The sequence below is a fragment of the Peromyscus maniculatus genome, chromosome 18 (genome assembly GCF_049852395.1).
Source record: "Peromyscus maniculatus bairdii isolate BWxNUB_F1_BW_parent chromosome 18, HU_Pman_BW_mat_3.1, whole genome shotgun sequence".
Classification (NCBI taxonomy): domain Eukaryota; kingdom Metazoa; phylum Chordata; class Mammalia; order Rodentia; family Cricetidae; genus Peromyscus; species Peromyscus maniculatus.
The window spans coordinates 48,923,535-48,948,688 of record NC_134869.1 but is presented as its reverse complement, the minus strand read 5'-3'; the positions used below and the strand labels follow the sequence as shown (position 1 = coordinate 48,948,688).

At 47.2% G+C, this 25,154-nt stretch overlaps 1 protein-coding gene across 2 annotated transcripts in view; it reads right to left on the bottom strand.

Annotated features, from left to right (window-relative positions):
• Positions 1 to 24,230, bottom strand: part of Xpot (exportin for tRNA) — a 40,235-nt gene extending 16,005 nt beyond the window's left edge. The window contains exons 1-17 of one of the 2 annotated variants that reach the window (XM_006973340.4): positions 24,070 to 24,230; positions 19,969 to 20,102; positions 15,695 to 15,777; positions 13,746 to 13,802; positions 13,211 to 13,280; positions 11,849 to 12,067; positions 10,180 to 10,364; positions 9,915 to 10,083; positions 7,592 to 7,828; positions 6,088 to 6,126; positions 5,515 to 5,577; positions 3,880 to 4,004; positions 3,080 to 3,224; positions 2,814 to 2,933; positions 2,477 to 2,571; positions 1,678 to 1,747; positions 693 to 931 (exon numbers count right to left, since the gene is read on the bottom strand). In XM_006973340.4, the coding sequence (XP_006973402.1) occupies positions 693 to 931; positions 1,678 to 1,747; positions 2,477 to 2,571; positions 2,814 to 2,933; positions 3,080 to 3,224; positions 3,880 to 4,004; positions 5,515 to 5,577; positions 6,088 to 6,126; positions 7,592 to 7,828; positions 9,915 to 10,083; positions 10,180 to 10,364; positions 11,849 to 12,067; positions 13,211 to 13,280; positions 13,746 to 13,802; positions 15,695 to 15,777; positions 19,969 to 20,028 (1,976 nt within the window). In that variant the 5' untranslated portion in view covers positions 20,029 to 20,102; positions 24,070 to 24,230. The remainder of the gene's footprint in view (positions 1 to 692; positions 932 to 1,677; positions 1,748 to 2,476; positions 2,572 to 2,813; positions 2,934 to 3,079; positions 3,225 to 3,879; positions 4,005 to 5,514; positions 5,578 to 6,087; positions 6,127 to 7,591; positions 7,829 to 9,914; positions 10,084 to 10,179; positions 10,365 to 11,848; positions 12,068 to 13,210; positions 13,281 to 13,745; positions 13,803 to 15,694; positions 15,778 to 19,968; positions 20,103 to 24,069) is intronic. The other variant, XM_006973341.4, reaches the window with a different exon arrangement.
• Between the last annotated feature and the right edge of the window lie 924 nt (positions 24,231 to 25,154).

The following is a 25,154-nucleotide window of genomic DNA, read 5'->3' as shown; positions in this document are numbered from 1 at the left end:
GACTGCTCCCAGATGTCATCACAGAGCACGTTAAATAAACTAAGCAAATAATAAGATGTAGTTAACATAATCTGAGTCTGTCTATCTGCTGCTCTAAAGTCTGATACAGTCTTCAGGAAAAAAATGTACTTACTACGACTAAGCCATCGGGTAATCGGTACGTATCACTCACTAAATTTAGAAAACAACCCAATCACACTCACAGCCCAGTCACTCCTATCACCCAGGCCTGGCTATGCGCTGAAATGCGCTGGAGTGTACAGTGTACGACAACTTCCGGTATAACTTACTAGCAATCATTCCAATTTTCATGCTGTTAAAAATGTAGGTAAAGAAGTAAGCGGCCGCTTGGTGTCTTTGGGATGCAATGTTACAGCTAAGGAGTGTCGGGACTTCTCCTGAAGGCCCCAATACCAACGAGGCCACGATGTCGCAGTATGCTGCTGGTACACAGACACCTGGGCTAACCTGAAGCACAGGACTGACTGACACTCAAGTCAGAAGCTGGAGTCCTAAGGATTTAGACAGTTCTCATGGTAAAAATAGAGCCAGCAAATGACCTACCCTCTTTGCTAGCCAGTTTAGACAATCAGAGCTCTGAAAACACTTAAGTGTATCCATGATACAAAGGTCCACAGCAGAGGTTCGGCCTACGTAGACTCACATTTTAATTTAACTGCAATGGAGCTCACCTGGCAAATCCAACCGCATGGTTGAGACTATCGGCCAGAGAGGCCTGCCTTTCCTCATCCTGAGCCATCATCAGCTTCTCCAACAGAACCTTGAACCTCTCCATCAGTGGCGTCAGGAGGTCCTTCATTAAGGCCTGCTTGTGTTCCGCAGGGTAGTCGCTGTTGACGATCAGGGCGCCAGCTGTTTCATAAATGAAGAGCTGATCGTCGCTGCTCAGCAAGGACTGGTAACCGTTCTCCTAGGCGGGAATTTCGTCTTAACCGAGGGTTTACATTTAGTGCCTCTCATTTACTTAATCAAGAACGAACACGAGAGATGGGAAATATCATCCACCACATCGGCTCATAAACCGGGCATTTATAAAAAAAAAAAATGAAATTTCTGCCAGGCAGTGGTGGCACGCGCCTTTAATCCCAGCACTTGGGAGCCAGAGGCAGGTGGACTTCATGGCCAGCCTGGTCTACAAAGTGAATTCTAGGACAGCCAGGGCTGTTACACAGAGGAATCCTGTCTTGAAAAACCAATATATTTTATATATAAAATAAATAAATAAAATAAATAAATAAAATAAAAATAAAACAAAAACCACGTGTGAATCAAACTGTACTTATAAATGATCTCAACTTCAATCCTTTTAGTTAGTGACACTGACAGAATGTTTTAGACCCTAAGTCTGAAGACAAAAACTTCAATGTTAAGTGGCCCTGGGAACGAGAAATATGATCACGTTAGAGACTAATTTAGAGGCTGGATTTCTTCTCTTCTCCATGAACTATGTCTGCTGCGTTTAACAGTGCAGAGAAATCAGAACATGCTCCACGCTGCCGAATTCCTATTATGCTTGTCATCTAAACAATCTTGATACAGAGATCCACATAAACTCGGTGCGCACACCTCCCCTCCCCAAGTTAGAGGCAGGGTGAGGCTGGTTAGGATGGCACAGGCAGTCTCGATATCCGGGGAAGACACTCAGAGGATACTTACCGGGGGAGAAAGGGCCAACAAGTCTTGGATTCTATTCAAAATCTCCTCAATGAAAGGATTCATCTGTTTACTGAATGAGATCAAAAGGAAAAACAAGGGTAAGTCATGTGCTCACAAGCTGCTGAAATATGAACCCCTTTAAAAGGGAAGGAACCAAGGCTCAGTTTTATGCTAGCCAATCTGATCACTAAAATTAGCTTATGAGCAATTTAGAAAGTCCACCTGCTCTGCAGTGATACATTACCAAGACGATAGTACTACTTTCCCCGGCCCCCAGGACTTATACAGATACTCTATATGACAGATTATGTTAAAAATGTACTTTCAGGCTGGGCATCACAGGCAAGCCTGTAATCCCATACTTGGGAGGTAGACAGCGGCAATGGAATCAGTTTGCCATCTCCAGGACCAAGCGAATAAACAAAAAACATGCACCCTGGCCTAGGGAGATGGCTCAGCCATCTTTGAATTGAAAATGAAATGCATTTGCTGTGCAAACCCGAAGACTTGAATTTGATACCTTGATCCCACATGGGAAAGCTCTACTCCCATCTACACCAACACCCACTCAATCATAATCTATAGAATCTACAAAACAATCACAGTATGCACACAAGCCATCTGTTAGTGCTGAATACAGCAACAGTCAGTCAGCAGGGAAGGAAGGAAGCCAGAGCACGAACACCCAGTGCTCCTGTTGGGGGCGTGTGTGTATGTGTGTGTGTGTGTGTGTGTGTGTTCAACTCCCGGCTGCCTCCAAGCGCACACTTCACAACCAGCCCTGGAAGCCGACACTTACTTGAGAGATTTGACAAATCTGGAGAACAGGTAAGCGGTTCTGCTCCGGACTTTAGGGCTGGAATGCCACAGGCCCCTGTGATCTAGGAAAGCCATCTACAGAAAGAGACACTGATCATTTCTGGTCTGATTCAAGGGTTTCATTGTCACACTGCACTTTTTGCTCACATCAAATTGTACTTGTTGGGCAGGACCAGGAGTACAGGAGGAAAGTTACACACGTTACATGCAGGGAAGATCTTAATGACCTGATTCACATAGACCTGTCACCCAGCATTAGTCAGGAGTCACAGAGAACAGTCTCTCATCACTGAAGTGGGAGTGAGGCGCGCACTTACTAGTACACTTGGAATGTGCTGAGGTTCAACTGTGAAGAACTTCTCATATCGAACAACAGTTTCAAAGAACTCCAGGGTCACAGACGTGTGCTGGTAGGAACTGACTCCTGACGTTACCAACTAGAAAGGGGGAAAAACAACGAAGAAACCCATCTTTGTTTCCCGCAGCATCCAAACTCCCTCGGTAAAAACAGCCCAAGCTCTAACAAGGAAGGCGGCCCTGGCGCTTATCGCACAACAGAGTGAAGGATGCTCAGTATACCTACCGTTCGCATCATGTCCTGCAAAGCACTAGCTTTTGAAACGTCACCTGAGAAGTGCGCACCGTGGGACACGGGGAGAGCTTCCGCCAGCATGTACAGCAACCTCACTGCCACCTCCACCTCCATGAAGCGTGTGGTCTGCCAATTCCTGCCAAGGCACCAGAGTGTCTGTCTGTGAGACCCGAACAGAGACTTTTTATATGACTCTCAACACTCGGGACAGTGACGCACCCACAAAACGGCTCGGCCACTGGCAAGGTGCCCACGCTCCTGTGACCAACCCCGGTGAAACTCACTGGTTACCAAGACAGCGCAAGAGGACCAGGGGAAGTAACAGTTTGGGAGGTGAAAACGGCTGGGCTACATTAAGTGCGTGTATGGAAATACCACAATGAAACCCAGCATAGCTGACATGCTAATAAAAACCATTTTTTATTTTTTTATAAGATTTATTTATTTATTATGTATACAGTGTTCTGCTTACACACAAGATCTAATTATACATGGTTGTGAGCCACCATGTGGTTGCTGGGAATTGAACTCAGGACCTCTGGAAGAGCAGCCAGTGTTCTTAACCTCTGAGCCATCCCTCCAGCCCCCAATAAAAACCATTTTTAAAAATCTCTTGAATGATCAAAAAGTCAAACTACTTTTTTTTTTTTTTTTTTCCAAGCAATGTAATCTACAGCACAGAGGTGGACACAAGATAAATTACACAAGCGACACCGTTTCCAGAGGCGTGAGGAGGAGGATGGCCAGTCAGAGCAGGAGCGGGAAGAGATTACTCGAAGGGCAGGACTTACTGCAGTGTGGTACTGAACACTCTGCGGACAGAAGCCAGCACTAACTCCGGTGACACCTGAGCGAGCCTGTCCAGCAGCAGCTTCAGCTGTTTTCTGTATTCTACAAACATGGCCTCATCTTCACCCTGCGGCACAAGTCGAAAGCATCAAGATGGCGCGGTGGTTAGGAGGACTTGCGGCCAGAGCCTGAGGCCGCACCCCTCACCCACAGCCCAGGGCGGGAGGAGGGAACCGACCTCCACCGCTACACCCTGGCCCACCCTCACCATACTGATAAATAACCATCAGTTACCTCGGCCCTCTTATCTTTGGATAGAAAAATCCAAATGCTGGGTAGCACTTCCCTTCCTGCTCACGTAGTTAGTAATTCTAAAAAACACCATAGCCATCAAAGGCCTGGGGCACACCCAGCCTACAAGGGGACAGGGCTGGGAGAACACAGAGAACACAGCCAGTATGGGCCCACATTCGGCTTAGACTTGCCTGGTCTCTTCATTCACCTTTTATTTCCCCAAAGTGCCAACAGAGTTAGGACGGGGGCTGATGTGTTAGTTATTATCACCATCATCCTTTGACAGCACACACACACCTAAGCAAGCACCCCATGGCCCTAAAGTTAGTGGGAAGCGACCCTCTCATGACCTGGACACACTTCTAGATGAACAAGTCCAGTTCAGCCTCATTCTCACCCTCCTCCTCCTCCTCCACTGACTGAGCCTCAAGCTACCACTCTTAGTAACTGAGATAAAAGCATCAATAATATTGTCACCTGTAGGTTCAATGTCACAAAGCATTATTTTTCTCTTTTGGTTGCTATAGATATAAGCTAGGGCCTGAATGCAGTAAGCAAAGGCTCTACCACTGAGCTATACCCCAAACCCTGTAAATTATTTGTTTTATTAAGAGATTTCCTATTCATTTTACATGCCAACCACAGATTCCCCCGTCTTCCCTCCTCCTGCCCCAAATTTTTTTTAATAAAGATTCTTTTTGGTTTGTTTGAGACAGGCTCTCACTTGTAACCCAGTATGTAGCCCAGGCTGGCTCAACAGTTATGGCAATATTCTTGCCTAAGGCTGCCAACTGCTGGGACTTCAGGCATAAGCCACCAAGCCCAGCTTACAAGATTCTCTATGTATGTGTAAGTGTACAAGTGCATTCGAGCATTCGTGTGTGTGCAGACAGGAGGCCAATCTCAGGCACTGTCTTCACGGGCTAGTCACCTTGTGTGTGTGAGACAAGTTCTCTCATTGAGACCTGGGACTCAACGCCTAGGCCAGGCTGGCTGGCCAGGGTACCCCAGGGACTCATGGTGTTTGCCTTCCCAGCTCAGGACTACAGCACACACCACCAAATTCAGGCGTCTACAGCCACCAAATGCAGATCCTAATTTTTATACAGCAAGCACATTACCAACCGAGTCACCTCTCCAATCCCTTAGACAGTGAAGGATTCAGGTCTCTATGAGTGCTACCCCAAACTGACATTAACATAAATTACTACATCAGTATAAACATGATTGATTTAAAACACTATTTCTTGTTTTAAAAGGCTCTGAAACTAAAAAAATACTAATTTGATGCAAACAAGCAATACAATTAAAACCAGTTTTTCTTTGACACAAAATTTCCTTACTTCATTTTCAAAGTTATATTCTTCATCATAAGTCAATTTTTTCATCACAGCCAACATGATTGCCTAAAATTAATAATGAAATAACATTTGTTAATTGTTCTTTTTAATCTGGAATTTGAGCTACATTTCAAGGCAGATTTCAGACAAAGAACTGATGAGTCTTAGAAAGGCATCTCTGTCACTCACTCCAGGGCTCAGGGACTCTCCTGAAGAGGAGGTGAAACAGACAAGGAGTGGGGTGCTGTGTACAAATCGGAGTTACAACAATCCGTCCTGGAGGGAGGGTACCCGGGACTCGGGAAACACACAACTCACAAGTCCCTACAACTCAGCAGGTTTGCTAAGCCCCTCCCTCCCCGTTACACACTCATGGAGGGCTGCTGGGAGCGGCTCCACCGCTGTGGCTTCTGGGAGTTAGCACCCGAAGCTGGGCAGGCTCTTCAATGACGCAGCTGCCTCTGAGCTGCTTCTGCTCTGGTAAGTAACCCCTCACCCACAGTCAGCTAAAGAACCCCAGTAAACACACTGATTTGGGGGAAGAAAATCTACCATTGGCTTCAAGAAACCACTCACCTCTACATTAGCTTTCTGCTGGTCCGAGAGCACTGGAAGCTTCGAATAAAAAGCAAACAATAATTTATTGGTTAAATGAATAATTTATTTCTAATGTTCTACTTGGTTACCGAAGTAGTTTTCTAAGCAATTAATATCTTCTAAAACTACACACAGGAGCTGGTGGTACAGTTATGGGGCAGAGCAGTTTCCCAGCATGTACAAGTCCCTGGGCCCAATCTCCAGCATAAGAAAATAAAATACACAAATTTCTGCTGAGTAGTATGACAGCAAATCTATAGTTAATGCGTTCCCAACTTCAGATGTAGTAATTCCATGTCTAGTAAATAACTTGACACACGGGCAATAAGAAGATTGATTTGATTAAGTTGTTTATCATGTATTTATAAAGAATTAAGCTTTACAGCAGTAAAGGATGTTTTTACTGTTTTGAGACAGGGTCTTAGCACGTAGCTATGGTTGGCCTGGAACTCACTATATAGATCAGGCTGGCCTTGAACTCAGAGATCTGCCTCTGTCCCATCAACAGCTGAGACTAAAGGCATGCATGACCATGCTCAGCTTCTTAAAACAAAGCAAAGATCACAGCTTACAAGGTCTGGGTCCAGTCTCCAGCACTGCAAACAGAACCTAACAATGACGGATGACGTGGCGGGGAGATGGTGCAGCCGGTACAGTGTCTGCTGCACAAGCCTGAGGACCCTAACTCGGATCCCCACCATCTGTGTGAGCCAAGCACGCGGCACACGTGGGGAGCAGGATGGGTGGGTGCAGACAGGACTCTGGGGTTCACTGACCAGCCAGCCGACAGCCAGTGAGCTCCACGTTCACCAAGGGCCTGACTCAAAATGAAGGTAGAGAAAGGAAGGAGGACGACCCACTCTGACTTCTGGTCTTTACACACACACAACACAAAGACAGGCACACGGACAAATGCACACTCACAAGCATGTGGACACACACACAAATGAAGAAAGCTACACCCTTTTGCAAAGAAGTTACTTTAAGCTTGAATGAGTCAATGAACCCAATATAAACCAAACCTGAACATGCTGGGGGAGGATTGTCATGCTCAGTCTACTCAGCTATCTATCGACCCTGAGTACAACAGCATCAACGGGCCAAGCAGAATGTGCTACGGATAAAGGGTGGCCCACACTTTCAAACTGGATGGGGAGTCACTGCAGGTACTGTACCCAGACCAAGACCAAGGCTGGGGAAGTCATGAGCTAGACAGGAAGCCACTGCCACTGTTGTGCCCTCAAATCACCTGCTAAATAACTTAATCATCTTTTGTCTACATTTCTTAAGTTTAAAAAAGAAAAACAAACTACAAAAGAAATACAGTAATTAACACTATATACACACACACACACACACACACACACACACATACACACACACATATATACATATGAACCAGAATTATGGGTATTTTCTTATTTTCAATTTTCAACAGCTCTTTATAAATCTACTGGACAAAAAGAACAAAACAACGACTCACCTGTTTCAAAATATGAAGATAATCGTAACAAAATCCAATAATGTTAGAGGAGATATCATCATCCTCATGAACTAGCAGCTGTAACATAAGTGGTACTTTTGTCTCGATCGCTTCAAGTGCCTCTTGCGCATTCTTGACAGCCCCATTCTTAACTAATTTAGTCCAGCTAACTATTAATGACTGTCCCATTCCATTGACCAGCTTGGAAAATCTGGCCACAAAGTCCAAGTCTTCTTCCTACGGGCAATGAGCAAAGACCACAGTTACAACCACCTGCCTGGGGAAGAGGCAGACCTCTGACCTGCGGCATGATGATGCGGTGCCCATCAGGGCTCAATCTTTAAAAAATGGTTATGTAATCTGTGTGGCACAGAAGGTCAGTGTGGGTGTCTACGTGCCATCCTCAGGGGTCAGTCTTCTCCAACAGGGGTTTCAGGAATGAAACTCAAGTCCTAAGGATCTCACGGGAAGAGTTTTCATCTGCTGAGCATTCTGGCCCCCAGGATTCAATGTTAAGACAGCAGCTACCAATTCCATCATTATGATAGGAAAATTATCAGAATGTGAAACTTTCTGTTACCAGTACTATCCAATAGTACTCTAAAAGCAGCTATTTTGTTTTGTAATTAAAGAAACAGTTTGTATGTTTGGTGTTTGGCCTGCACATACATCTGTGCAGCGTGTGTGCCTGGTGCTCAGAGAGGCCAGAAGAGGGCAGTGGATCCCAGAACTGTAGTTCGGCCTCTGACAGAGCGGCCAGTGCTCTTAACCACCCACCGTGAGGCACTGACGCTGTTGGCAGTCCTGTGGATATTCCCAACTTTAAAAAGGAAGGGAAGAAGCCGGGCGGTGGTGGCGCACGCCTTTAATCCCAGCACTCGGGAGGCAGAGGCAGGCGGATCTCTGTGAGTTCGAGGCCAGCCTGGGCTACCAAGTGAGTTCCAGGAAAGGCGCAAAGCTACACAGAGAAACCCTGTCTCGAAAAACCAAAAAAAAAAAAAAAAAAAAAAAAAAAAAAAAAAAGGAAGGGAAGAGCTTTCACAAGGGAGACGTTTTAGAGCCGCCTTCCCCAACTGTCCACTTTCTGAACATTTCTATGAGGCCAACGGTGTCGCACTGCATGTGTAACTGTGACAGTCCTGTCTGGAACTGTGTGACTTAGGCCTCAGCTGCCTACACCGACACAAAGCTGCTATTATAGTTGCTGCTTCGGGCGCTGCCATCGTTACAGGCGGACCCTGATTATTTTCACTAGTTATCTATAAGCTGTTCTCCCTCAGACAGAGGCTCTACTTTTCCCATTTTAGATTTCCTTTTCTTAAAAACCCCAGATATTAAATAAATAAGACAGTAGAAAGTCACAGAACTACCTTCGGTGCATGAAGAGGGAACCTACTAAGTAAGGCCACATTACTGAAATTATCGCCATACAAAGCTGTCATAGGGCCGGGCCGGGCGCCACCAAGCCTGACAACCTGAGTTCCATCCTCAGACCCACCTGGGAGGAGAGAACTGACTCGAGGTTGTCCTCTGAGCTCCTTCCCCACGTGCACCGTGGTGTATGCATGTACACATGTACACACATACACACTAAAGAAACCCAATAAAGAACTCAAAGCATTCTTAGAGACGCTTTTCCTCAGCTGCAGCTAAATCTGAAATGCCGCCCCGGGCTCAGGTGTGCCTCAGTGACAGTGCCGGCGGGAAGCTTTGGCTCCATCCCCGGCACACACGCAAGAACAAAAAGCCTTCCTGTCAATCTCGGGTAAGTTAAAACTCGAACAGGGAGCGGGAGAGCGGGCTCAGGGATGCGGGAGCACTGTCCGCTCTTCGAGAGGACCTGCACCCACATGGCCACTTATGACCACCTGCAGCTCGAGTCCCGGGAGCTCTGACCCCCTCTTTTGGCATCCTTGGGCACTGGGCATACAAGTGGTGCATGGACCGACATGCAGACAAACAGGCATACACATAAAATAAAAATGTGAAAAATTATTTTAAAAATCAAGCCTACAATGAAGACTTTTATGGCTACTAGGTCTAACCTGGGTCAAACAGTCACATGCACTATGGCGTAACTGGCGTATTTCCTGTTACTCGGGGCATGATCAACACTGCAAACCTGCAAAATGCATGCACCATTCTGACTGTAAAGTATCAGAATGGGTACTGCTAAGTGTGCGAGGAAAACACCACAGATGTTAGCTGGGGCTCTCAGAACACGGTGGTTTACCATCAGTTCAAGGACAGCCCCAAACCCAGAGGGAAAACAGTTCAGCCTCTGTGACAGCTGTCAGAGCTCCCACGTAGGAACTGCACCGACCTGGTCAATGCTGAAGAACCCAGCCGTCTGCAGCACCTGACACAAGGACTGCACTAGCTTCATCTTATCCACAGGGTCCATCCCTTTGTTCACAATTTCAAACAGGCAGTCGCATGCTTCTTCCCGCAGAACTTCTACTGACATGTGACCTAGCAGCATATTTATAAACCTGGGGAAGGAGAAATCAAGACCGTAACGTTTTCAGTTCACCGGTTTCCGACCCCGACTCTGACAAGTTCAGTTTAAACGTGATCGGCGCCTGTACCTATCATTGGCTATAAGGGACAAGTCTATCCAAGAGACGTAAGCCCCGACGACTTCAAGGCACTGGCACAGCACTTCTGAGTTAGTGTACTGGTAACTGTGTAGGATCTGGTACCACGACTCCACCAGACTTGGAATGCACTGTTCTCTCATTGTGTCTTTGATCAGAGTATTCCTGCGCGCCTCCTGCAAACAGAACCCAAAGACAAGGGAGATTAGGACAGCCGAGCGCAGCTGCACACAGTGATTTCCTCTGCACCAAACTCCAGGCTTGTTCAACAGTCCCTACCACGGCTTCCTATTTATCTGCTCTAAAATTACATCCTGTGATTCTCTGTGTTTCCTTTTTCCGTTCTGTTCTGTGGTGCCAGACTTAATTCATTAAATACAAACTATAAATAAGCATTATTTAGAAATTTCAAGAATGTGAAATGATTTCTTTTTTTTTTGGTTTTTCGAGACAGGGTTTCTCTGTGTAGCTTTGCGCCTTTCCTGGAACTCACTTGGTAGCCCAGGCTGGCCTCGAACTCACAGAGATCCGCCTACCTCTGCCTCCCGAGTGCTGGGATTAAAGGCGTGCGCCACCACCGCCTGGCTTGTGAAATGATTTCTAAACAGTAGACAAAACTGATACTTAAGCTATTTAAAAAAAAAACAAAAAACAGCCATGACTTAAATGTACAGTATCCTTTAAGTTTATGAATCTTTTAGTTACAATTGTCTTAAACTATTATATACAAGTTAAGCCATTTCCAGTGGGGTTTTTGCTTTTTTGTTCATGAGACAGGGTTGTCAATATGTAACTCAGGGTGGCTCTCCTACCCCAGTTCCCCAAGTGCTAGGAAGAGCCAGTTACACTTCCCACTCTTTATTAATTACTTCTAGGTTGAAGAGATAGAGATCAAATCCCGGGCCTCCTGCACACTAGGCAACAGCTCTCTTAGTTCACAAGCACTAAACATTACTTTAGGAATAAGGCTCGACTAAGGATGTACCTCAGCTGCAAAGATTCCCTGGCACTGATAAAACACTGTATTCAATTACTAGCGCTACTTAACAAAAAACCAACACAAACAAACAAACAAAACAAAAGAAGGCAAGAGAGATGTCTAGATGCATAAAGACCAGGACAGAGGTCTTGGGCGCCACGACTGGCTGAGACCACGGAGACAGCACAGACCTCCACACTCATAAGCTACTTCTTTTCACTTGTTCAGAAGCATTCAGTATGGATAGTTTCACGGAACTATGAGAAAGTAAGGTGTACATCTCTGGTGACACAGTGGCTTAGCTTTAAAAATCTAATGTAATGCTGTATTTTCTATCTTCGGTGGTGGGAGAGGTTAAATTTCATTGCCAGCAAATTCAAGATGCTAGGTACATTTGTAGTTTAAGAAGAGGCGAAAGGCCTGGGGGGGGTGGTGGTGGCGCACGCCTTTAATCAAGCACTGGGAGGCAGAGGCAGGCGGATCTGAGTTCCATGACAGCCAGGGCTACACAGAGAAACCCTGCCTTGGAGAGTGAGGGGTGGGGTGGGGGCATTTGGGGAGGGGTGGGGGAGGGGCAAACAAACAAAAAGAAATGCAACAGACCAGACCTCCTGTCCTCCTCACCACATGCTCACCTTCCTGACAAAGCATACGTTAAGAACCCACTCAATGGTGACTTGCCTCTGATGTGTGAACCACATCCCTGTCCACCAACTCTGAATCGATGGCCATGAGGATGCGCAGGTACAGATCCACTCCCCTGGGGTTCAGGTCCACGACTGAGAGAATGTCAAAGAAAAACTTGGGCCATTTAGTGAGATACTCCGTAACAAAAAGCAAGGCGAAGACCTGGGCTGCTTTATTCCGTATAAAGGTCTTCTCTGGCTGGGGATTCAGCATCTGGCAAACAGAAAAATCCACAAAATTAGATCCAAACTATTCAAAGGCACATTATTTTTTTTCCTATTTATCATTATTTGGCAAAAACTCAATTAAATTTCAACACTGCCCAGATTGGCAGCAGCACAGCAAACTGCAAATTTACCCATGGGTGCAAGGGACCAGTCACATGATGAGCAAGTGACTAATGGCTGCCTCTTAGACCGGGAGGCAGAAGCAGGTGAATCTCTCTGAGTTCGAGGCCAGCCTGGTCTACAAAGTGAGTTCCAGGACAACCAGGGCTACACAGAGAAACCCTGTCTCAAAAAAAAAAATTTTTTTTTTTTTAAATTTTCCCACAGCGTTGGGAATAAATCTGTACACTACTCAAACATTCTCTCTTTTGGGGGAGGGCGGGGAGCTGTTTGCCTGTTTGGAGTCAGGGTCTTCCTATGTAGATCAGGTTGGCCTCACTCAGAGGGATCCACCTGGCTTTCTGCCTCTGTGGGATCAAAGGTTTGAGCCACCAGTCCAGCCTAGGCCTTGTTTTCATGTGACAAGGTCTACTAACAGCTCAGGTGGCCTTTAAAACTTGTTCAAACTCCAGACTGGCCTCCAAATAACAATCTTCCTCCCTCTGCCTGCTGGTATTGAGACACAGGTGTGAACCAAGGGTTATTAAGCTTCATGTACAGAATTTCTTTTCTTTTTCTTTCTTTTTTTTTGGCTTTTCAAGACAAGGTTTCTCTAGGTAGCACTGGCTGCCCTGGAACTCACTCTGTAGACCAGGTTGGCCTCGAACTCACAGAGATCCGCCTACTTCTGCCTCCTGCGTGCTGGGATTAAAGGCGTGCGCCACCACTGCCGGCTAAATAAATTACTTTTTAAAACTAAAGTTTCAGCCATGTGTGGTGGTGGGTACCTTTAATCCTGGCTGTTGGGAGGCAGAGGCAAGCGTATCAGGTCAACCAGGGCTACATAGTGAGACCCTGTCTCAAAAAAAGAGAAAGGTGTCCACAAGGTTATGGCAAGCAGAGCAGTTTTGGTTATTAATACAATCTTAAATTATTGCTGTTTCTGCCCGTGATCTTCAAGACCAGCACTTTACATATAAAAGAGGGGGCAGCTGGCTGACTGAGGCACCGAATGAATGAAGGGTTTTACCTGAGCTTGCAGCCATGACAGGAGTGTCTCCCTGATGAGCTGCTGCTGGGCTGTGCTGAGTTCGGAGTACCTGAGAAAGAAAGAGGCAACAGTGACTACATTTGCTGCAGGCGGCGGCAGCGGTGAACGTAAACCTCATCTATCAAAAGGGAGAGTTTTACGGCATTTTGGTACCAGGTTTCCTCAAATACACTGCGGATGTCCATTAACACAGTCGTAAAGAACACACAGAGGAGCCGGTCAGACAGGCTACAGTCAGTGACCTCAGATTTGTGGCTCAGTTCACGCTCAACAACAGCTATGTGATTTTTTTTTTTTTTTTAAACCAACCACGCATTGAGGTCTGTGGTCTACAGAATAAGCCCGCAGACTGGCTAACTCAGTCTGAATAAATCAGAACACATGCGTAGCCCAGATACAATTTCTACACGGGTAGTTTACTATCTGTATTTTGGTTCCCTCAAGGACAGAATAACAAATTAAAATATGCCTGTCTCAACAAATCTTTGAGATTAAAAACAATGAAAAGGCTTACTTGTATTTCACTTGATGTTCTAATACTTGAAAGCAGAAAAATTTTATGTGATCATCACTGAAAAAGAAAAAAAATTAGAAAATCAGAGAATAACTGGGGAAAAAAATGGCAAAATACCTCACCAGTAACAACGGTGAGGTTGCTAACACTAGGCTTTTGCCTGGCTTTCTACTAACCAATCATGTTTTACTCATTTATAGTATTGTCTTGTTTGTTTTATGGCACTGGGTACCTAACTCAGGGCCTCATGAATTTCAGGCAAAGGCTTTACCCATCAGCCACAGGTCCAAGCCCTGAGTTAAACAGGGTAAAAGTGCTCTAAATACAATTCACAACACATGGCAGTCCCATTACATTTAATAAGCAACATAACCACGTGTTCTAATACACACCCTAAACACAGTGCTTTGTGAGTGGAGGCCACTGCCCCAAACTCTAACGTGGAGAGTCAAAGCTCCGGGAACAATTCCTGTGCTTTACTTTAGAATGATCAGGAAGATCAAGACGGCAAATAGCGGGCAGCAGGAGACTAACGAAATCAAAGGTGCCGCCATGGCCTACCTGAAACTTAAGCTTTATTAATTAGTCCTCTTACAAGCAAATCCAACATAAACAGGGTAGGATGGCTCAGTCCACCCTCAAAGTTCACACAAGAAACTGAACCACAAATAAATCCACCTTTGTAAGATGGGAGGGGAAAAAAAGACCTATTTCTAACTCCCCCTAGGGGGATACAGCCAACAATTCTGACAAAATTCCTTTAGAGTCCGGGAATCTGCTCAGTCCAGATGGACGGTGCATGAGACAGGCTTTGTGCGGGACCCTGCTTCCTATGGAAAGAGTGGTCCAAGCAGAAATGCAGACACTCTAGGATGTTCAAGAAAAAGAAGCCTCAGTAAACCCAACTAGGCTGCAGCCACACAGGGTGCCCGCCACACAGGACTACGGCCCAGCACCCCAGCACTCCAGCCAGAGGGCCATCACTCAAGCCCCGTGCTCCCGCTCCCAGCAGCAGGCTGCTGTGTCCCGGTAACTAACAGCTTCCCACAAGCCTCACCATGCCAGGCTGTCTTCTTTAGTAAGAAGCTAACTTAAACAATGATGAAATGAGTACACAAGTTTCTATTTCTATGAAACTGCGTTTGCCGCTTTAGAAAGACTACCCAGAAGGCCACATTGCAGGGGAGAGCCTTTTCACACGTGGTACGTGGCCTCAGGAATCAGAGGATAAGAGCTGGAGAGAAATATTATGAGACCTGCTTTCACCCTTCCTGAATTCTCCTCAGAGGCCCGCACTGGAAACCGTACAAGGTGGACTATGAGTATCACCCTAAGACTGCAATGAATACTAATGACAAGACTGGGGTTCCCACACCAATAGTAGCTGAATATTGATATACTTACTCCAAGTGAAGGCTTTAGATTAAGATACAGATCATTAATAATCACCTCCTTCACCAACTTCCAACCGTAAGACAATGGCATGTTTAGTGTACTCTCTTCCAGTGAGGACTGGCTATCAGGTACACAATACACATAAAGAAAGGACAGTTTGGGCTGGAGAGATGGCTCAGTAGTTAAGAGCACTGACTGCTCTTCCAGTGGACCCAAGTTCAATTCCCAGCTCCCACATGGTAGCTCACAACTGTCTGTAACTCCAGGATCCACCACCCTCACACAGGCATACACATAGGCACACATACAAGCAAGCAAAACCCCAACAGAATAAAAATACATTTTAAAAAGGAGAGTTTGACTGAAAAAAATCAATTCTGAATTGGCTCAAAAATTTGGTTTGCTATTTTTCTTTTTTCATGCTACTAACAGTTTTCAAAAAGGTAAGTCACAAAATGTTTTTATAAAAACACTTCCCAAAACAAAACTTAAAATGTTTCATGTTCATAGAAAAGTCAATCCTTCCAGACAATACAGAGATCTGTGTTAATTACCTGTATGTCTTCTGTGCTAGGGCCTCTGCACACACCTGCCAGGCATCTGGGGAAATCTTTAACTGCTCAAAATAAGCCAGGGCCTGAAAGATTGCAAAACAAAGCAACAGAGTTGATACTAATTCTGATGCCCTACTCATACTAAACAAAGGCTGGAGTGAACCAATAGTCAACAACGATTTGGGTTTAATACATCAGCTAAAACATCTAATCCAGGCTTCTGAATATGTGCACAGTCCAGATGTTTCGTTCCTAAGAATAGATCAGTGACCGGTTATCAGTTAGACACTAACAACAGTTTCCTTCAGTAAAGGAGCTGGCGCGAGATCGCCCTGCAGACATCACTGGGTTATGAGATGACAGAGAAGAAGTGCCCAAGTGTTTTTTTTTTTATCAAGTGCAATAATATTAAGGTATTATATTAATATTAATATATATTAATAAATACAACCACAGAAGGGCCGGGGAAGGGTGCTCGGAGCACACGCGGCCTCCCACCACGGGTAAATGCTGAACAAAAGAGAACACAGAGCTTTCTGGCCCACAACTAATCTGGGACGGGCAGAAAAAGTGCAGATGGTCCGGCTTCACAACTGCTATCTGAAGTGGAGGGCGGTCTGGGGAGGCCTGCCCCGAATCCTTGGTAATGTCAGGTTTCTACAAATCCCACGACTACCACTGGGAACCTTTCGGGAGGCAGGGCAGTGTGCAAACGCAGTCATGTATACACGCTGCTAATATTTCACTCCCCATAAGGGGAGGAGTTCATCAGCTAAGACTCTCACTAACAGTGCTTCCTCTGAACAACAGCGAGGCCCAGGCATGCAGCTCCGGGGATGGAGGGCTTGCCTGGAGTAAGAGCCCCAGCTAAATCCTAGGCACCACACACACACACACACACACACACACACACACACACACACACACACAGAGAGGTGTGGCGGTGCTTGTCTGTTATTTCAGTACAAGAGGTGTGGGTGGGAGGAGCAAAGCTCAAGGGCAAGTTTGAGGCTAGCCTGGGCTACATGAGACCCTGTCTCAGAAAAATTAAATGAAAGGTTTTAAGCCAAAGCTGGGGAAGAGGGAGGAAATAACCAGAACTCCTTCCGCTTTTGTCTCTGTTAAGAAGGCGCAGCAGGGAACAGGCGCCTGAGTTCAATTCCCGGAACCCAGGTCAAGACAGAAAGAAAAGAGCGGCTCCGTGCAAGCCCTGAGGCCCTCATTCCCCGCCCACACCGGCACGCTGGCTCATTCATTAATTTGTAAAGTGTTGAGTGCTGGAACTTAAAAACGGAATCCAGGCATTGGTGGCGCACACTTTTAACCCCAGCACTTGGGAAGCAGAGGCAGGCGGATCTCAGGCCAGCCTGGGCTACAGAGTGAGATCCAGAACAGACAGGGCCACACAGATTAACCCTGTCTCGAAAAACAAAAACAAACAAAATGAACAGAATTCACAAAGAATACATTAAAAAATAAGGACAGGAACTGGACATGGTGACTCATACCTACAATCCCACGACTCAAAAATCAAAAAAGTTGGAGGCCACCCTGGGTTACAGTGAGAGCTTCAGTCTCACACCAACAACAAAAACAGCGACCAGGAAGTGCCAGACATGGTGGTGCACACCAAGAATGCCAGCACTTGGGAGGCCGAGGCAGGGAAATCAGAAGTGCCGCGCCATCCTCAATTACATGGCTACTCCACTGCTAGCTTAGGCTACATTCTGTCTTCTGTTTCAGACAAAACAAAAATAACAGAGCTAGCAAGGAGGCTCAGTGCGTGAGTTTTTTGATTCCTGGAGCCCACAAGGTGGAGAAAGAGGAAACAGACTTTTACAAGCTGTCCTCTGAACACAAATGTGTACACCATGGCAGGTTCACGATGCTCTCACCCCACCAAACAAGTACATGTAAAACCCTAGTCCCCTCCCCTCCCCTCCCCCCCGGCCCAACCAGCCCCACAAACAGAGGAGAGCAGCGGAAGAAGGGGGCCAGGGAGGTTGCCCAGCAGGTCAAAAGTGCATCCTGTGTGAGCTGGGATCCCGGAACCCACAGCAAAGTGGGAAGAGAGAGAGAGGGTTCTCCACAAGGCTGTCCTCTCACACCGACACCTATGCCGTGAGCACACTAATAACAGAATGTCTTCAAACAAGAAAAGCTGGTATGGTGGACTGGGGCAGTACCTCCAACAGCCTGGAAGCTGAAGCAGGTGGACGGTTGTGAGTTCAAGATGAACCTGAGCTACATAGTTGAGTACCAGGTCAGTCTAGAAAACACAGCAAGACACTGCCTCAAACAAACTGAACAACGCTTACAAGATAGCTCAGATGAAGACCCTACATAGTGAAAGTTGTTCTCACAAACTAAAACCCAAACCACTACAAAACACTAGCGTAAAGCTCAGGAGTAGAGCCCTTGCCTGGGTTCAGTTCCCAGGTAACAGCGCAAACAGAAAGCCACCAAAAAGAACTCTTAAAAACTGTGAAGAGGGCCGGGCGGTGGTGGCGAACACCTTTAATCCCAGCACTCAGGAGGCAGAGCCAGGCGGATCTCTGTGAGTTCGAGGCCAGCCTGGTCTACAGAGTCTACAGAGTGAGATCCAGGACAGCCAAAGCTACACAGAGAAACCCTGTCGGGAAAAACCTACAATTGTGAAGAGGACCAAAGCCAGAGGTTCTGGACCAGACCAACAGCTCCTTGCAATGAACAACTGCAAGTCAAGCTGCTTGGACAAAGGGGTAGACTTCCCGACACACCGCAGCTCCCAATGCCAACAAGACAAACCAAGAGCTGATGGAGAGGTGGGAAAGACGGAGGAGCAAAGTGGTTTAATTAACATTTTAAAATTTTTCTTGGGGGAGGTCTCTGCAACTGTGAAGGGCGGATATGGGGGGACTGGGAAATGAGTGGGACTGGGGTACACCATGTGAAATTCCCCAAGAATCAATAAAAATTATGATTAAACAATTTTGATAAGGATGCTAAAGTGTCGCTCTTCACAACTGATGGCTTCTGTCAGGTGTGGGTGGGGAAGGACTAGTTTTAAGGGGCTGGCCCAGGAGTGTGAGCATGCCAGCGAGTACATGGGCAGCACACACTGAGCTTTTTTCTTCTTGGGGTGGGGGTGGGGGGCGGTTGAGGGAGTTGACCTGGGAGGAACGGGAAGTGAGTGTGCTGGAGGTTCATGATGTGAAAATCCCAGATAATCAATAAAAATATTATAAAAACAAACCCCACAATCACCTGACACTTATAAAACAGCCAAGAGCTTTTAATTATAATCAGCATGCAACATCAAGGTAGGCTAAAGGTCAAACTGCAATGTCTCAGCTATTATGAAAGCAGGTAGCTTAAATCTCTATGAAAATAAAACCACTTATATACAAAAAGCCTGGACTTCTAGATTTCTAACGCTCCAATACTGACTTCTAGATTCCTATTATTTGCCATATTTGGAGAGCTAGTTACTTTTTTATCAGCAGAGGCATACATCTTATCATATCATAAACTACTTGGGAGGTTTTTGTTCATTTGTTTTTTTAAACCACTTTAAAAGAAATTTCTACTACTTAAAAGCTTAGTGAGACTGCTAACTTGAGCTCATTTACAGCAAGTTCCCTTCTTTGCTACAAGGAATAGGAAGAAAGAAAAACTCCCCCTTTCCTCTGATCATAAACTTCGGAACACTCACATCTTTAAAAATTAATTAAAGGCCTGTTCTTTTAGTGTCTTCTTTTATCATTCAGCTAAAGTCCTTATTAGATTTATAAGCTACATTATTAGGTTTAATTGCTTACATTTACCCGAATATACCAGCATCTCCTAATGAATTTCACGTCACGAAATCGTTTCATGTAACTTAAGATGTGGCATATTAAAACTGCTTATTTCCAGTCTGCAAAGACTAAACAACACACGAGTAAAGCAACTTACAGTCCCAGGCGAGCAAGGGTCAAGTAGAATGTGCACTACGCTAGTGCAAACGTTCTCTGCCTCTGTAACTGTGTGACACCTTTGCAACAAAAGAAATGACCGATGTTGCACAGGACCGGCCCTCACAGGCCGGCCAGCCAGTCGGCTTCCGCACCCTGGCTCAACCAACTTAACAAAAATCAATCACCACCCTTGATGTTTCAATATCCAGAACGTACTCACCTCAAATCTGTCGGGTCCTATTGATGTTTACCAAGTCAGATGTGTTTTCTGTTTAAATCCTCCCATGTACATTTGTGGTAGCATGCTTTTAAAAACGACTAAATCGATGGACTTACCCTTTGTCTAAAGTCTGAATCAGCATTTGGATTTAGCCCTAAAAGAGCCTGTTCATCCATGTCTGCTGTTATTCCTGGAGTTTTCCGATCACAATAGACGTGGCTTCTAATCCCACAGAAGAATCCACAATCATCTGCACACAGAAAACAAAAAGACGATTATCTGGAATGTAAGAAGTGGCTGAAAAGACACAGCTCTGTAGATGCAAAGTCCACCCTGAGATCAAGGGAGCCCATGTCTCGCCAGAACAGAGTGGACCCTGTGGCACACACCAGTGTCTAGTTTTGTACAGTCTAAACAAGTATGCCATTAAGGCTCTCAGGTGGTACTGTCCTGCAAAGCTCGCCAGCCAAGTACCGAAAGGAAAGTAACTCTTCTAGAAGGATGCATGCAGCGCTGGGACTTGTCTGGAGCATAATGTGTGCTGGAGAGAATATTATCTATATGACCTTGGTTTCATGCTGTAAGAATTTCCCTACTCTCAGAGATGACCATAAACATCTTTTAAAGCCATTAGAACGGGCCCGGCACCCACTTAGAATGGCTCACCTCAGGGTTTAGTACCCTTCCTGGAGGTCTACCAGTAGGGCAACCCAAGGAAAGAGGAAGGGCTAGAGAGCGAAGAACCAGTCATTAGTGTTGGAACAAGGAGCCAATTCTGCCTTTTACAGGTCTCTGCTCTTGCCAGCCAATTCTAGAAATGTATTTCATAAATGACTTCCCTCACTCAGAACTCCCCCATCCCACACCAGCTTTCCTCTCCCCGACATCCCCGGAAAGCAATCTACTTCACAATACAGAGTCTAACATCCTCACACCGGAACACGGTACGCTCCCAAAGACAGCGAGCTCTTCCACACACAACATGCTTTTCTGCATACACGTGGAACAAACTCCAACAGTGTGACGCTGTTCTCAGGGGAGGAGAGTTTGCCAGTCAAGGGCTTCCTGCACCTGCATAAGGTGACTCCCCAGCACCCACGGAAAAGCTAGGTGTGGCAGAACTGGGGAGGTGGGGAGAAAACACTTGGCAGACCCTCAGAGCTTTCTGGACAGCTCCTCTAGCCAAACTGGTGAGCTCCAGGTTCACTAAGACCCTGTCTCAAAAGAAGAAAAAAAAAATGCATTATGTACATAGATGAAATTGCCAAAAATTAAGTTATATAGTGAAAATCAATGGAGGAAGACACCTGATATAGACCTCTGGCTTCCAACTGCACACATATAAGCACACACAGACACACCAAACACACAAATGACATTTTCTGGAACACTGTGAGGGTAAGGAAATTAGGCCTTACATTCCTATTACGAAGCTATAAAGCTGCTTTATTTATCTACTTTTCATTATTAGAACTGAAGTGCACTTAAAGAGGCCAAGAGACAAACAGAGGTCCTATGCAGCCTTTTAGAAACAGTGAGACCCGGGCCAGGATGCAGGATCCCTAGACTACCCTGTTTTCTACGGTCCCTTTTGGAATCACCATCAGAATATAAGCTGAGAGCCTTGGGAATAAAGGCCAGCCTCTTCTCTCACCACTCACGGCAACCTGCAGACCACAGCAAGGCAACCCAAATCCCCGACTGCCCGCAGGACTAAGATCCAGACACTTCTAAACACCCAACCCCTAGCATTCCGCACGATACTCAGCCAGGCCAGCAGCACCCTATTTACACAGCCGCTCTCAGGTGGCATTCTACTCGACTGCGCGTGCATGGCTCTCTTCAGCTGTGTGGGCAAACCCCGAGAGGCCTTCCGATGTCGGTTTACAGATCACCTCACGCAATAATCCGGCTCTGACCTCCGCTGCCTGACCCGACCAATCGGACTAGGTACCCCTCCCGAGCTCTGCCAGCCAGTTTTCCCTCACTAGCCGTCAAGAACAAGGACTGTGAGATGTGCATCACTACGTTCCTGGGGTTTAAAAAGGCAGGTTTGGGGGGTTTTTAAAGTTCTGGGTTTGAAGCAGGGAGATGGCTCAGGGGTAAAGGCTCTTGATTCTCTAGAGTCACAATGGTGAAAGAGAGGATTGACTGCTGTGTACACACACACACACACACACACACACACACACACACACACACACACGTATATGTAAGATAAATACATACATGTAATTCTTTATGTCCAAGATTTATATTCCAATCTTGTCATTAAAAAAAAAAAAAAAGCATCTGGGGCAGTGGTGGCTCACGTCTTTAATGCCAGCACTGGGGAGGCAGAGGCAGGAGGATTTCTGAGAGTTCAGCCTGGTCTACAGAGTTTCAGGACAGCCAACCTGAGAAACTCTGCCTTGAAAAACAAAACCAAACAAGAAAAATACATAACCAAACCAAACCAAACCCAGTCATTAGTCAAGGCAGCACACATCTTTTTTTTTTTTTTTTTTTTTTTTTTTTAGGTTTTTCGAGACAGGGTTTCTCTGCGTAGTTTTGCGCCTTTCCTGGAGCTCACTTGGTAGCCCAGGCTGGCCTCGAACTCACAGAGATCCGCCTGCCTCTGCCTCCCGAGTGCTGGGATTAAAGGCGTGCGCCACCACCGCCCGGCCAAGCACACATCTTTTAATCTCATTGCTCTGGGAGGTAGAGGCAGAGGATCTGTGACTTCAAAGCCAGCCTGGTATATCTGCATACAGTTGATCTGGCTAGCCAGAGCTGGAGTGAGACTCTGTCTCAAAAAGAAAAAAAGAATAATTGAGGCTACAGAGACAAAAAAAAAGTATGCATTCCTTTCTACCAGAGGAAAAGAGGCAAAGTCCTCAAGACTACAGTGTAGGCAAAGCATGCCTCTAATAGCTGGCTTATAAGTTTAGAGGTAGGCACCCAGGACGAACTCTTCGAAGCATTCTTAAACTAGAATGGTATTTTGAACAGATGGGAAAGTAAAATGGTTCCACCAGGAAAAGTAACGTAGTATTCCTCTTATAAATGCTCAGAGAGAAAAAGTCAGTTTAAGAATTTCTGTAAACTCCTGATTGAGAAACCTTCTAAAACTTCATTTCCATCCTCCACTTTGAGAAAAACTGCCTAAGCTTTGCCATTTCACTCTAATCTTGACAAGAGGGGGAAAAAAAGGCCTCACGGAAACACATGATCAACAAAAAAGCCCTAAGCCAACTTGTTACAGTTGTCCATAGGGAAGGAATCCCGCACCAACACTCGCCATCTACACATTCAGAGAAAGCACTAGGGTGATCAAAATTAAATGTTCACTTATCTGTGAATAAGACATTGAAAAGCTACAGCTAATGTTAAAAAAGGTAACTTCTTAATAAAGACTGGACGCTTAGCATGCTGGCCCACAGAGCCTGGCAGGCTTAAACATTGTTACAGTATGGTAAACATTTTATACACCCTGCAAAGGTGGATGAAACCGGGGGTGTATAAAATGTTTACCATACTGTAACATAAGAAATATAACTATGGAGCCGTAATTCTTCCTTAGCCATCAGGTCAAACATCGAACAACGTGGAAAATTCCTCCACACCTACTCAAGCCCGTTTGAGACTGACTTAATCGTTCCAGCCTTTTAACAATCAAGTTGACATGTCGCTTTAATACAACGTAACTTCCCCCCCACCCAGCAACAACTAAGGCAGGCTTTCAAAAAGTACTCGTTTTTCAGGTTACAGGGAAACATCACGCTCCTCCACCACTGCTGCAAGGCTGTAAAGAAGGAGGGGGAGAGAAGAGCTGGCTGTTCGTGCTGGCAAATTACTACGCAGAAAGATCACTTATTTCTCCCCCCTCTCCTATGGGTGCCGGGGTGGGGAGCATACCAACTTGTGCACATCTACAGCTGAAATTGGTGGGACGCACTCCAAAACTATCACAAATGGGGTTGGTGGGGTGTGTGTGGGGGGAGAGGTAGCCTCCGAGGCCGGCCTCGCCCCCCGATCCTTCGCCCCGATCCCTCCCTGGGCGAAGCCTCGTGGCCACTCGGGTGATGAAACACCCGGCAACCGGCAGCCACGCAGTCGGGACGTGGCCGCCACCGCCACCGCCACCGTTCGCCCGTCCTGCCCTAAGCCCAACCAAGCCCGGGCTCGCCCGGGCCCCGCAAGGGTCCCCGGCCCGCCACCCCCCAGCCTCCAGTCACCATCACTCCTCCGATCTCTCTTCCCCGCCGGCACTCCCGAGGGCCGGCCGGCCGCCCGGAGCGGCGCCGCACGCAGGGAGGACGGCGAGCGGCCCTCGTCCTTGTCGCCGCCGCCGCCGCCGCCGTAGTCCTCCGCTCCAAGCCGCCGCCGCCGCCGCGCTAGAGCGCCCGAGCTGGCCCGGGCCGCGCTCGCCTCGGCGGCGCTCGGCGCTCGCTCGGCGTCGTCCCCCGGGCGCGCCTGCTGCTCTGCGTGGCGCGGAGCGGGGCGGGCAGGTTGGCTAAAGCCGGCGGGCGGGGTCGGCGGCCTCGGAAGAAGGAACACTGCGCAAGGAAGGGCCCCGCTAACGCCGCCGCCGCCGCCGCCGCCGCTGAGTCAGCGCGAGGCACGCCCCCCGCGTCGCGCCGCGCGGGCCAGCGCCAGCAGCAGCACCAGCAGCCCCAGCAGCAGCAGCAGCTTCATGGGAAGAGTGCAAGACCGGCCCGCCGCGCGGGCTGGGCCCTCCCGCCACCGCCCCCCTCCCCGGGGGAGGGGAGGGGAAAACTACAACTCCCAGCGTGCAGCGCGCGCGAGCGCAAGCGCGCAAGCGCAAGCGACGCTCCTCCTCCCAGGCGGCGGGCCGCGCACACGTGCTCCCTGGAGCTCGCAGGGAGGGGGCGGCGTGGGGTGGGGCTTGGGGAGGGGGGCGTGGTCGGCGGGGTTCGTGGTGCATGCCGGGAGAGCGCATCCGGTCCTCCTCCTCCTCCTCCTCCTCCTGCTCTCCGCCGGTTCCTGATGCGCGCTAGGCTTTTAAAGAACCGGGCAAGCGGCTTGAAGCAGCATCCACGTCTTGCAGAGAGGACTGGTCAAGGCGGTGGATGGCTTAGAGTGCTGGGCGCCAGCGATTGGAAAGCGTGGGTGGGAAGGTTTAGACCACGTGTTGGTGTCACGTGCTTGAATGCCTTTCCGGGGAGGGGGGGTGTTCCACGTGTCTAGCAAGAGACCTCAAGCTTGAGGATCTGTTGAATGCTGGCTGCCTTTTAAAATTCGCTGCGCTTTTACTCACTTGTTTTTTGCTTTTCGATGCAGGATCACACTCCGAAGCCCA